This window comes from Brienomyrus brachyistius, unplaced genomic scaffold, assembly GCF_023856365.1.
Source record: "Brienomyrus brachyistius isolate T26 unplaced genomic scaffold, BBRACH_0.4 scaffold93, whole genome shotgun sequence".
In the NCBI taxonomy this organism is placed as follows: Eukaryota; Metazoa; Chordata; class Actinopteri; order Osteoglossiformes; family Mormyridae; genus Brienomyrus; species Brienomyrus brachyistius.
The window spans coordinates 341,129-353,444 of record NW_026042368.1 but is presented as its reverse complement, the minus strand read 5'-3'; the positions used below and the strand labels follow the sequence as shown (position 1 = coordinate 353,444).

The 12,316-nt window shown below is 45.2% G+C and overlaps 1 protein-coding gene across 1 annotated transcript; it reads right to left on the bottom strand.

Annotated features, from left to right (window-relative positions):
- Positions 1–1,326: 1,326 nt before the first annotated feature.
- Positions 1,327–5,846, bottom strand: LOC125727338 (serine/threonine-protein kinase pim-1-like). Its single transcript, XM_049004032.1, has 8 exons — positions 5,676–5,846; positions 5,135–5,229; positions 4,946–4,990; positions 4,477–4,855; positions 4,136–4,312; positions 3,944–4,037; positions 1,661–1,863; positions 1,327–1,445 (listed from the first exon to the last, which is right to left on the bottom strand). Exons 1-8 carry the CDS (start codon positions 5,776–5,778, stop codon positions 1,327–1,329), a joined length of 1,215 nt encoding a protein of 404 aa, XP_048859989.1. The 5' UTR covers positions 5,779–5,846.
- Positions 5,847–12,316: the final 6,470 nt, after the last annotated feature.

Here is a 12,316-nt window from a genome sequence, read left to right as displayed (position 1 = left end):
TGTTCTGTCCCGTGCTCCCCACAGCCTTAATGTTAGTCGGTGTGAGTACTAGTGTTCTGTCCCGTGCTCCCCCCAGCCTTAATGTTAGTCGGTGTGAGTACTAGTGTTCTGTCCCGCTCTCCCCCCAGCCTTAATGTTAGTCGGTGTGAGTACTAGTGTTCTGTCCCGCTCTCCCCCCAGCCTTAATGTTAGTCGGTGTGAGTACTAGTGTTCTGTCCCGTGCTCCCCACAGCCTTAATGTTAGTCGGTGTGAGTACTAGTGTTCTGTCCCGTGCTCCCCCCAGCCTTAATGTTAGTCGGTGTGAGTACTAGTGTTCTGTCCCGTGCTCCCCACAGCCTTAATGTTAGTCGGTGTGAGTACTAGTGTTCTGTCCCGCTCTCCCCCCAGCCTTAATAAATACCCGTTTTCCCCCGACTTTCGTCTCCTTACCTGCTTCCTGCCCGCTTTGCTGCCCGTTCGCTTACCGCGCCTTAACCGCGGCCCCTGACAATATTCGAAGCTAGAGGATTTTTTTCCGGGGGGAGAAGAGGGGGTTATATTTTGGAAGGAAAATTTCCTTCCATGATGACTAAAGGTTCATTGTTTATTTTTATTATTTCTCCGTATTCGTTAATTTGTTCGTAAATCGCAAACTTTTAGGTTGTAACATTTGTACAACTATTGCGTAACTTTTTGGTGAGCAATGGCTACCAAAATGATATAAAGTTCAGTGTATTACCTGATATTTTCAATAAAAAAGCACTATCACCAACAAACGATGCTATCACAGCGCATGCAAGGCTGAGACTGAAGCGTTACCCTTTGTTTCCGCTGAGAGCCGTGCTGTGTGACTCATTTCCCCATGCGTACAAGTTATTTTAGGTCGGCATTCACAGTTTGACTTCTGAGATTCAGATTGAGTTCTAGGTAATTTTTTTTTAACTGGTTTGTTCGATTTTTAAGAAATTTGAGTTCTAATGAGTTCAAATACTGAGATAACACTGTATAGGTTTTTTTGTTACTGAATTTTTAATATGTTAATCGGTTATTGCATAGGAGGTGGCATGGCGGTGCAGTGGTTAGCACTGTTGCCTCACACCTCTGGGACCCGGGTTCGAGTCTCCGCCTGGGTTACATGTGTGAGGAGTTTGCATGTTCTCCCCATGTCATTGTGGGGTTTCCTCCGGCGACTTCTGTTTCCCCCCACAGTCCATAAACATGCTGAGGCTAGTTGGAAATGCTAAATTGGGGGCAGCCGATTTTCTGCGCTGTCTTGATCTCTTTCTCCTCCAGTCTGCCTTAGTGCAGCGGGAAAGTCATACTGTGATACAGTATGTTAGAATGCTCTATGTTAGAATGCTCTCAATGGTGGAGCAGTAGAAGGTCACCAGCAGCTTCTCACTGATGTTGTTCTTCCTGAGCACTCTCAGGAAATGCAGATGCTGCTGGGCTTTCTTGATGGCAACTGTGAATTTCAGTCCAGGAGAGGTCAGAAGAGATTGTGGTGCCCAGGAAGGTAAAGGTCTGGACCCTCTCCACGCAGTCGCCCTTGATGTGGAGGGGAAGTGGATCCGGGAAGTGGGCCGTTCTGCAGTCAGAGGTGTACAGGGTGTAGAGTAGTGGGCTTAGCACACAGCCTTGTGGGGAGATGGGGTCCAAGTCTTACTATCTGGGGCCGACTTGTGAGGAAGTCCTTGATCCAGGAGCAGGTGAGTGGGGGGAGTCCCAGGTTGTGCAATTTGGGGATCAGGATGTCGGGGATGATGGTATTAAAGGTAGAGCTGAGGTCGATGAAGAGCATTCTGTAGCTCTCCCGATGGTCTAGGTGGCTCAGTACGATGTGAAGGGCGATCGCTATGGCATCCTCAGTTGACCTGTTCGTTCTGCAGGCAAACTGATAGGGGTCAAAAGATGCAGGGAGGTGGGTTTTGATGTGGTTTAGGACCAGCCCCTCTAAACACTGATGATGGGTGTTAGTGCGACTGGTCGGAAGTCATTTAGACTGTGTGTGACTGATTTTTTGGGTACCGGGATGATGGTGGCCGATTTCACACAGCCTGAGATGGTGGCATGTGTCAGAGATAGATTGAAGATGATGGTGAAGACCTGTGAGAGCTGGTCAGCACAGGCTCTGAGTACTTTCCTGGGAACACCATCAGGTCCAGTGGCTTTCCTGGGGTTCACCCTGCTGAGGAGCTGAGAAAGTACTTCTTCGGGCCATGTGATGTTGGTCTTAATCAATCTTAATGTTTGTATAAACATGATCTAATATGTTCTCCCCTCTGGTCGGGTACTTTACATGCTGACAGAGCTTAGGCAGAACGGACTTTAAGTTTGCCTGATTAAAGTCACCAGCTATGATGTGTACGCCATCAGGCTGAGCCTGTTGTAGCTTATTAATGGTGTCTGACAACAAAGAGAGAGCTATGGTAACGTTAGCATTGGGTAGTAAGTCACAACTGTGATTAGCACGACTGTTAACTCTCTCGGTAAGTAAAAAGGACGGCATTTAATAGAGATGGACTCCAGGTCCCGTAAACAGTGTGTATGTATGGTTAAACTATCTTTAGACCAATGTTTATGTAAGTGAATGCACAGACCGCCTCCTCTGCTCTTACTGGAGTCTTTCTTTCTGTCCCAGCGGTGCATGGTGCGGCCCTCTAGTTGTACGGCTGCGTCCGGGGATCAGTGGGTGAAGCCAGGTTTCGATATTATTGAAACACAGCAGTCGCAAACGTAGCGATTCCCCTCCATAAGAACTTCCAGCTTGTCCATTTTGTGGATAATGGATCTCGCGTTGCTGACGTACATATTCGGGAGAGGTGGTTTGTGGGGGTCTTTCCGCAGTTTCGCTAGCAAGCCGGAGCGACATCCGCTTATGCTCACGCTCACGTCTCCGGCTGCTGGTGGCGATAACAATTCACAGAGCACCCGGAGGTCTCGCTATCTCGTTTGGAAAGTTGTAAGAGCGGCGAGGCTCCTCTGTGATTTTTTGTTGCTTGCTGAGGCCCATGGCCAGTACCTCCTGACGGCTGTATCGCTTTGGATACGCACAGATACGCGACAAACAAAGAAGTAGCACTAAACATGAAGAGCCACAAGCCACTGCGACTGTGCGCGCCACCATCTTCAGCATCATCATAAAGGTGCATTCGACAGGGAATTTTCATTAATGGTGCCCCACAGGTCCAGAAGGTAAGTGCTCTTCTGGCAATATGTGTGATCTGAGTGGTTCCAGAAGAACTGCAGTGAAGAACTGCTCCCACAAGCTGGAGCAGAAGTGTGACATCCTTCTGCTCAGCATGATATAGCAAATGCTAAGCTATGCAGAGAATTGTTCTGATGAAATGTGCTGGCCAAATGAGAAACAGAGGCTGGTGTGGCGAAATCATGCAACATAATCTCTTTCCAGACAAGTACAGAATTATTAACACTTAGTGTTTCTTATACATAGCAACATTAGCTTTAGCTTACACAACCTTTAAGACATTGAGGCCAAGCATGAGAGACAGAATGAAGGTGTTTGCAGCAAGAATGACCTTGGCTCTAAGGCAGGTGCAAAGCCATTGTTGTGCAAATCATTGTAGCTGTTACAGAATGTGGTGCTCAGCAAAGCTTCTACTTGTAAAATATAACAGACTCCGACTCTCAATCAATCATGCTCAATCCGAAGTAAGGTATCGAACACGTATCACCCCAAGATGTCTGGATTCCCTCTGGCCCAACCATTGTCTTAATTCAGGTCAAATCATTATGATATGACTTGGATATTCGGGGAACCAGGATATTGTGCATCAACTAACCACTGTTACCAAGAAATCAGAACAAATGAGAAACACCTATATAGAGCATTTGTGAAAGTAAATCTTTTATTTGACAGTTGCGCATTATTTAAGATGATCATGATTACAGAAGGTTAACAATATTTGTGATTTCTTGTTTGACCTTCAGGTCAGCAGTCACGTCTGCTGCAGCCATGGATGGACCTGAATCTCCTCCAATGTCAGCCTATCCGCCACCTTACGCCTCAGGCACTGGCGAATCAGACTGCAGCAGTCTGTTGGAGAATAGATTGGCAGGGTCAGAGAGTTAGTCAGAAAAAGAACACTCCCTGTCAGGAGACTCTAGTCGTGGGACAAAAAGTAAGCTGCTCACCAGGAGAGACCCATGAGGGGAATATCAGGCAGCCTGAGATGATTGCCCTCTTGTTGCGGAAGGGCAAGTAACCGCACACTAGCTCGTAAAGTGTGACACCTACAGACCAGACCGTAGTGGGGCCAGCTAGATACTCCCCACTCAGGAACAACTCTGGGGGAGCAAAGTCCTCTGTTCCTGAAACAACAAGGCAAATGACTTACTGCAATGAGTTAGGTTAGGACTGAAGAATACACATCCAACTCCACTGCAGGGAGTTATCGCAGGTCCAGGTTACCTGCTACTTGCTGTTAAAAACAGGGGTTAGTTTGACAGGTTTTTAATTAGCCTCCCTTACTGACCTGAATATTCCACATAGGGGGTGTCTTTCCATTTGTCTCCACAGCCAAAATCAATTAGTTTAACCTCCAAAGTGTCCGTCCTGATTAACAGATTCTCTGTTTTGAGGTCGCGATGGAAGACGCCTGAGTCCTGGCAGTGACGCAAAGCCTGAAGCACCTGCATCAGCACGTGCCTTGCAACATCTTCTGAGAGGTAGCCCCCTTTGCTATAGCAGAATTCGTACAGATCCTGGCATGGATCCGGCCTTTCCAGGATCATAATGTAATCTTCTGGGCCACTGAACCAGTCCAGGAGCTTCAGCACGTTGGCACAAGATGACTCATGGCTGACGAGCATCATTAGCGCCACTTCCAATGGGATGGGCTCGTCAAGTCCAGGCTATGAATGGGAGGGCAGAAATATATTATTACATATATTAAGGCAGAAATTCTTGCAAATAAACCAAGCTCCATGAATGAAAACACTTACCAGTTCTAGCTCCTTGTCATCCTTTCGGGCATATTTGATAGCCACCTAGAGGGAAAAAAAATCACAAATTTAGTGTAGTATATATTGAGAAAACATAGGCTTTTACAGCTGCATCTAACAGGTATAATAAAAGGGATCTCTGGAGAGATATAACTATGCATGTCATGACTTCACCATTTGGAGACTTACTGGGAAGCCATCGGCCTTGCGAGTGCCGGCATACACGGCTCCAAAACCACCCTCTCCCAGTAGCTCCCCCTGGTGGTACAGGTCCTCCAAATGTTCTACAACATTAAGCAGGTACACTTCAGAAAGAGTCCACACAGCATTTTCTATACCATACCACAGTTGCTGAAAATTCACTACTAACTTTAAATACCATGCATTAATATTTCTTTACTGCATGCCTACCCTGAACTTGGTCTGTTCATTCAGTATTATCTTTAGTGTGCCGATTACATGCTACAGTCAGAATAGGCTCAGATTCAGAATCAAAGCAGCCACAATATTGAATCAATTTGGGTACATGTTTGTTTTCAAAACATTCAGTGGCAATTTTTATCAATTAATGAATTAATTATTGCTTTAATTTATTTGTTTAATCTATAGGTCCAGTACATTGTTTACATCTGTTCTTGCAGCAAGCCTTATTAAAAAGATTTACATTGCTTTCTTAATAATAAATAAGTTATGTGTAATTTTCATGAACTATCAAAGCCAGTCGTCCAACCTTTGCGGGACCCTTTAAACCGCAAATCGCCTTCCGTACTCTCTCTCCTTTTCTTGGGAGGAGATTCACAGTCAGAGTCGGAACGTGATCGTTTGACACCCATCGTTTCTCAAAGCAGGACGCAAATGAAAGTTTTATAGCTGCGCAGGATAGGTGAGCGTCATTCGAATATTGTAGATTCTAGAACCACGGACGTCATCATGCACGGACTTTCCTGGGCTGCAGCCCAGAGCCCCCCCCCCTTGCAAAATAGAAAAAAAGATACTTGATGATATTATTTTGCAGTAATATAATTAGTTGTTAATTTGCATATTCTCCCCCATCTACGTGTTTTTTTCATGGTTAGAGTTGTTTTTTAATTTTTTTTTTAACAATATACAAACATAATGCAAGATGCATAACATATACAAACTACACTTTAAAGAAGCAGCAGTACACATCCTTTCTCATTTGCAAAGCATTCTTCAAGGCATTATATAAATTGATAGTTTTTACAGCTTTTCGGTAGGTCATTGACAGGTGACGTCACTCGCTAAAGGTGCAATGTATTGTGGGTCGAATCGCCATTTTGGATGTATATAACTCAAGTGGCAGCATTTGCTTGTAGCATTATTCTTTTTAAGATGGGACACTTATGCTGTGTGAAAGGCTGTCATACTAAGTGACATGGCAGAAATGGCAGAAAGGTGTAGCACCGCATGACATTTTTTCGGTTTAATACTCGGAAAAGGGGATACGGACAGCAGGTAGAGGAGATAACGAAGAGGCGTCGGGTGGCCTGTGTCGCAGCGGTGAGAGGAAAGGAGATCACTGTCAACACGATATCTCCCTTAATGCGTGTTTGCTCTCGGCATTTTCATAAAGGCAAGCAAGATGTTTTTTTGTATTTGTATTATTACTGAATATGCATTTTTTTGTCTTCTGAAGTATTTTCACATTAATTAAACTACGCTAGCAAGCTAGCCTAACTACAGAGGGTGCAGAAATTGGTTAATCTGTTCGTGTTAAATTAGCGTTACAGAGTGAATGCTTTTTAAAGACAAAAGTAAACAGCAAAATTGTAATGACACGTTTGTCAGTGCATGTATGTGTATATTCGCGTGCGTGGATTATAAGACACAGTTCTGGATAAGGTTGTCACTGCTGTCCACTGACAAACCAATGCCCAACTATAGTTTAAGTTTAGAAACATTTGCAAGTACGGTTTCTAACGTTTCACATGATGTCTGGAAGGAGCTGTATAAACTCATTGTATATCGAGCCTGTATTCTACTTGCCAGTTAACCTTATTGGTCATATTTAAAATAAAATATATGTCCAATGATATTTTTGTGGTGTTCTTGACTCTCTTCCTTTCGTAAACACCTAAATTACTAGTGTGTTTTCGTAATGAAAATTGATTATTACTGATTACATAAAACATTACATTTTTGTGTAGAAAAAAAACACTGAATATCAAGTTTAACCAAATGTGTTTACATCCACGATACACTAAAAATGGCGAATGGGGGGCGTGTCAGACAGTGAAGACACGTGACTGACCAAGACCCAAAGGGATGGATGGATAATTGTTACTCTGTTCTCTAATAAGCCATGGTTCTTTCGTTCTAAAGCTAAAAGTATCTCCGACTAGTACACCAAAAATCAGGAAGTGACCAGGAATCTGCCATTGCGGTTCTGTTCAGCTACAACTAAGGCCACTTAAAAAAAAAAATGGTTCAGACCTACTTACTACGCCTCCTCAGTTCTTCGTTTGTTGCGTTTCAAATATATTAAATGTAAGAAAATACAAGAATGTAAATTCCTTGATCCATGTGTATCTCATAAATGCCTTCCCAACTATGGATTTGGATACTTTATGCTGATGTTTCATTCGTGAATATAAAAACGATACTATTTGAAACCAATATTCTGTTTGTCATTCCCATTCTAAATGAACAACCAAGATTTTAAAATATATATCTAGAAAGAAAGTGTATTAAAACATGTTAAAACACGAGGAATTTACAAAATACAGGAACCTGAATGGTTGAACAAGGAAATGCAACTCTACAAACAAGTACTTAAGAACATGTACCACATCACTTCCCCAGACTTAAATCTTTGCACCAGCCCATCTCAGGTAAAGACAAATTTAGGTTCATGAAACCATTCCAAGACTAGGATTACACAATGTGGATCAATCGTCGATGTGGAATGCGTGGGAAATTCAAATTTTGTCATTCTTGGGCATTTTCCATGCGATTTTTACGAAATAAATAAAAAAAAAAAACCGGGTTGGAGGCATTTCGGCGGGTCGGGAGGGGACGAGAACCATTTTTTTTTAAAGTGGCCTAAACTGTTAAACCCATCACATACTAAAAGCAGTCTAATGTTTCTGGCTCAGTCATAAACAGTTTATCTGGTTTGGGAGAAAAATTTACAAAAATGACTGAGGAGGAGAAAAGTGAACAAGAGCAGATCACCGAAAGCCAATCGTATTCTGCTGAATGGAAATACACTGGAAACCACTTGTAATGTTTGTCTGGGTGAAATTGATCATTATATGCGGCTGGTCTGTAATATTGTCTTTTTCCTTCTTTATGTCTCAGGCAGATTACCATCTTATTCCATTTGTATATTTATTACATGAATATAAGGACAGAGTCACTATTTACTCACTATTTGTGAGTGAGAGTGAATGGTGTGTGAGTGTGCCCTGCGATAGGCTGGCCCCCTATCCTGGGTTGTTCCCTGCCTCGTGCCCATTGCTTCCGGGATAGGCTCCGGAACCCCCCGCGACCCAGTAGGATAAGCGGTTTGGAAAATGGATGGATGGATGGTCATATGCTTTATCTCTAAAATTTTAATGGTTTTATTGTACCAACATGTGTTTTAGTAAATCGAAGGCACAACAGCTGTTTTCAATAATTTTGCTTTCATTAACTTTAATTTTACATTCAGTGTACATAAAATGTACATTGTTTTACTGTCATAAACCAGATGACCACCATAATTGTACTGTGTTGTTGGATATATATGAAATGGTTTGCATAGATCTAAGGTTATAAACATTAAAAAAACTTAAAATTAGAAAATATAGACCCTATATTATAGGGAATATGCGAGTCATCGAATTGATATTGTAACGAACCCAAACTACAGTAGCGTCAGAGGCTGTAAACGGAGAACAGATCACCACCAGACTGCAGCTACAATTACAAAGATAATTTTATTCAGTACAATTCATGCAGCGACCCATCGGGTCGGATCTGGATTCACAAAGAGTTCGGTCCCGCTTTCTCCCCGTAGCACACCACCCCTTTTTAAGCGTGTGTTAACCCACGCTACCACACAGTCAATCCCGCACCACACAACATCCCCATTAGGGCACGGCACACCAATAGCACTGCAATGCACAGTAATCCCCACACTTCGGGCACAGGCAAGTGTTACGGGACCAGAACCGCCTACTGTATATAGTCCTGTCCCGACGCTAAGCGGTTACACTGCGCATTTAAAACACTCAGAACACTCACACAATAAAGACATAGTTAAAACAGAACACCCCCTCCCCCCGAGGATCAGGACTCTCCCCCGGGGAAGGAATAATCACACCGGTCCGTCACCTAGAACGTCCCACGGAAAGGGAATTTCCCTCCCCCCCCCAATCCGTCCCTATGAGGGCCGCTACTCCCGTCTATCAACCACCCCGTCTAAGCAGTGGTCATAGCCTCCTACCCCCACTGTCCTGACTGTCCTCGCCCTACCGCACCGGGAACTGTCCCTACCGCCCACTCTCTGGCTTCACCGCCGGCCGCCCTAAACGGCATACGAGCGGCACCTCCCCCGGGACCCAACGCGTATGGTGCCTACCAGACCATATCTCCCTAACGCGCCTCCCACTCCCTCTATTAACCCCAGATCCCTCACAACCCAGGTGTAGCCACTTAATTAACTATTACCTTCCACGCCCATCCCTCACCCCCCACACATCATCATTACACTCCCCCCACCCTTAGGGCAGACTCGTCCTTGAGTCACAACATTTCATAGTCCTTGGACCATGTTGGTGGCCTCCTCTGACGTCGCAGACGAGTCTTCTGAACTGGAGCCCCTTCCCTCCGTTCTTGTTCCTTGGCCCCATGCATAGCAGCAGGCCCATCGCTGTGTGGCTCTGGAGGGACCTTACGGGCTCGGCTCCGCCAGGTTCAGGTAGGCTGGTCCCCTTCCCCCTGCTGCCCTGGTCCAATTGCACTTGCCTCTTCTGGCCGATTCGCTGCCATTGCCCACACTTCTAGCCCTGGCACCCCCCCCCTCCATCTCGCCACCCTTTTCTACTTAGGGCCGTGGTTGCGGATGGCCACCACCAGGGGGGGAATCTTTTAGCTCAGGCAGGGTACCAACAGGCATCACTTGGTCTCTGCCCTCCTGATTGGCAGCCTCTGTTACAGTAGAGAGAAATGGTTTAAGTCGATTAAAATGCACCACCACCTCACTTCCCCCTTCCACTGGTACCACTCGATACAATACCTCCGTTATCCTTTCCACCACCTTATATGGACCCTTAAACCTCCTCTGTAACTTTGGACATAACCCCCGTCTTCTAGCCTTCCTCCAAACCCATACCAGTTCCCCTCTGAATAGTACTTGACTTGCGCTCTAAAGTCATACGCTTGCTTCTGCTTACCCGAAGCTCTTGCCTGATGACATTTCACTGCTCCCACCACTGTGGACAATATGTCCCCTAGTCTGGCCACATATTCCGTTACAAAGGAAAATCTTTCCCCCTCGTTGAGATTCAACATAACATCCACTGGCAACACTATCTCTTGCCCAAAAACAACCTTGTACGGTGTAACCCCAGTACTAGAGTGAATACTACTCCTGTAAGCCATCATCACATAAGGCAACAAAACATCCCAATTGGACTGATTTTACTCCACAAAGAGAGACAACATTGCCAACAATGTCCTGTTAAACCTCTCAATCATCCCATCTGACTGGGGGTGATAAGCTGATGTCTTAGTCTTTGGAATGTTCAACAATTGACACACCTCGTTGAATAGATTTGATTCAAAATTTCGGCCCTGATCTGTATGGATAGAGCGAGGGGCCCCCAAGCGACAGACCCACTGCTCCGCCAAGACCTGGGCCACAGTGGAAGCTTCCTGATTAGGGAGAGGGAATGCCTCAGTCCATTTTGAGAAATAATCCCCAATGACCACAATGTACTTATTCATCCCTGGAGTTACCGGTAATGGCCCTAAAATGTCCAATGCTACCCGTTCATATGGCCTAGCGGTTACAACAGACTGCAGCGGGGCACCTCCCTGTTTCCCCCCGACTTTCCGGGAACCACAATCCACACACTCCCAACACAAGTGCTTAACATCCCCAAACCATCCCAGCCAATAATAGCGATCTTTCACCTTTGCTTGCAACTTTTGTATTCCCAAATGACCCCTAGTGGTAGCATTATGCAACTGCCTCAAAATTTCTGGCACCAAAGACTTGTCGATAACAACCTGGACTTGGTTTGCTGCATCAGAATGCAAAGGTGGATATCGTACCAACCTAGAACCCTGCAACTGATCCCACACTGATGCATATTTCCACAACTCATTTGGAGGCTGACTACCTGCCCTCCCTCCCTTCCTTTAAAGCAAAAATCTCCCGCAGCTCAGCATCTCCTTGCTGATCCTGCCCCAGCTCATCACACTCCTCCTGACATGCCACTGCCTCCTGACACACCTCTCTCACAGCACATATCACCTCTCCCCATTTTTCCTGGGTAGCTGGCGGTGAGTCTGAGGTTACTGGCAGAAAAGCGGGCACTCTAGAGAGGGCATCCGCATTAGCGTGTCCCCGACCCGGCCGATGCACTCTCTTATATTGGAAGCTGGCCAGCTGCTCCACCCACCTAGCCAACTGCCCCTCTAAACCTTGGAAATTATGCAACCATCTTAAGGAGTTATGATCTGTCCGTAAGATGAACTCCTTCCCCAACATGTAGTGTTTAAAATGTTTTATGAAGGTAACCATACTTAACTCCTACTTGGTTGTTGCATATTTCCTTTCTTGTTTAGTCAAAGCCCTACTAGCATATGCTATCACCTGTTCCCGTCCCCCTTCTACCTGGGACAATACTGCCCCAATACCTGCATCACTCGCATCCGTATCTAATATAAAGGTTTTATTAGGGTCGGGGTAAGACAGGACTGGTACAGACATCAAACTAAGTTTGAGCTGTTCAAATGCTGCCTGACAAGCTTCTGCCCATGTAAACCGTCTGCCCTTCTCGGTCAGCTGGAGCAGAGGACGAGCAAGTTCAGCAAAACCCCGAATAAACCTCCTACAATAAGAGGCAAGGCCCACAAAACTCCTCCCCTCTGTCTGATTTTTAGGCACCGGCCACTGGCGCACAGCTTCCACTTTAGCCGGATCAGCTTTCACACCCCTAGCCGATATTATATGGCCCAAATACTGCACTTCTGTGGCAAACAAGTTACAGTTCGCCGGTTTAACCTTCAGATTAGCCTGACGCAATTTCGTTATAACCTCATCCACATGGTCCAGATGTTCTTGAAAGGTACGGCCAAATATTATTGTATCGTCTAAGTACACCAAACAAGTAGTCCACTGAAGACTCGCCAACTCTA

Coding starts and splice junctions, on each gene's coding strand:
- LOC125727338 (XM_049004032.1), bottom strand. CDS start 5,778: ATGGGTGTCAAACGATCACGTTCCGACTCTGACTGTGAATCTCCTCCC. Junction 4,313..4,476: donor CCCCTATGTGGAATATTCAG/GTCAGTAAGGGA, acceptor TTGTTGTTTCAG/GAACAGAGGACTTTGCTCCC. Junction 1,446..1,660: donor GATCAAGGACTTCCTCACAA/GTCGGCCCCAGA, acceptor TGAAATTCACAG/TTGCCATCAAGAAAGCCCAG.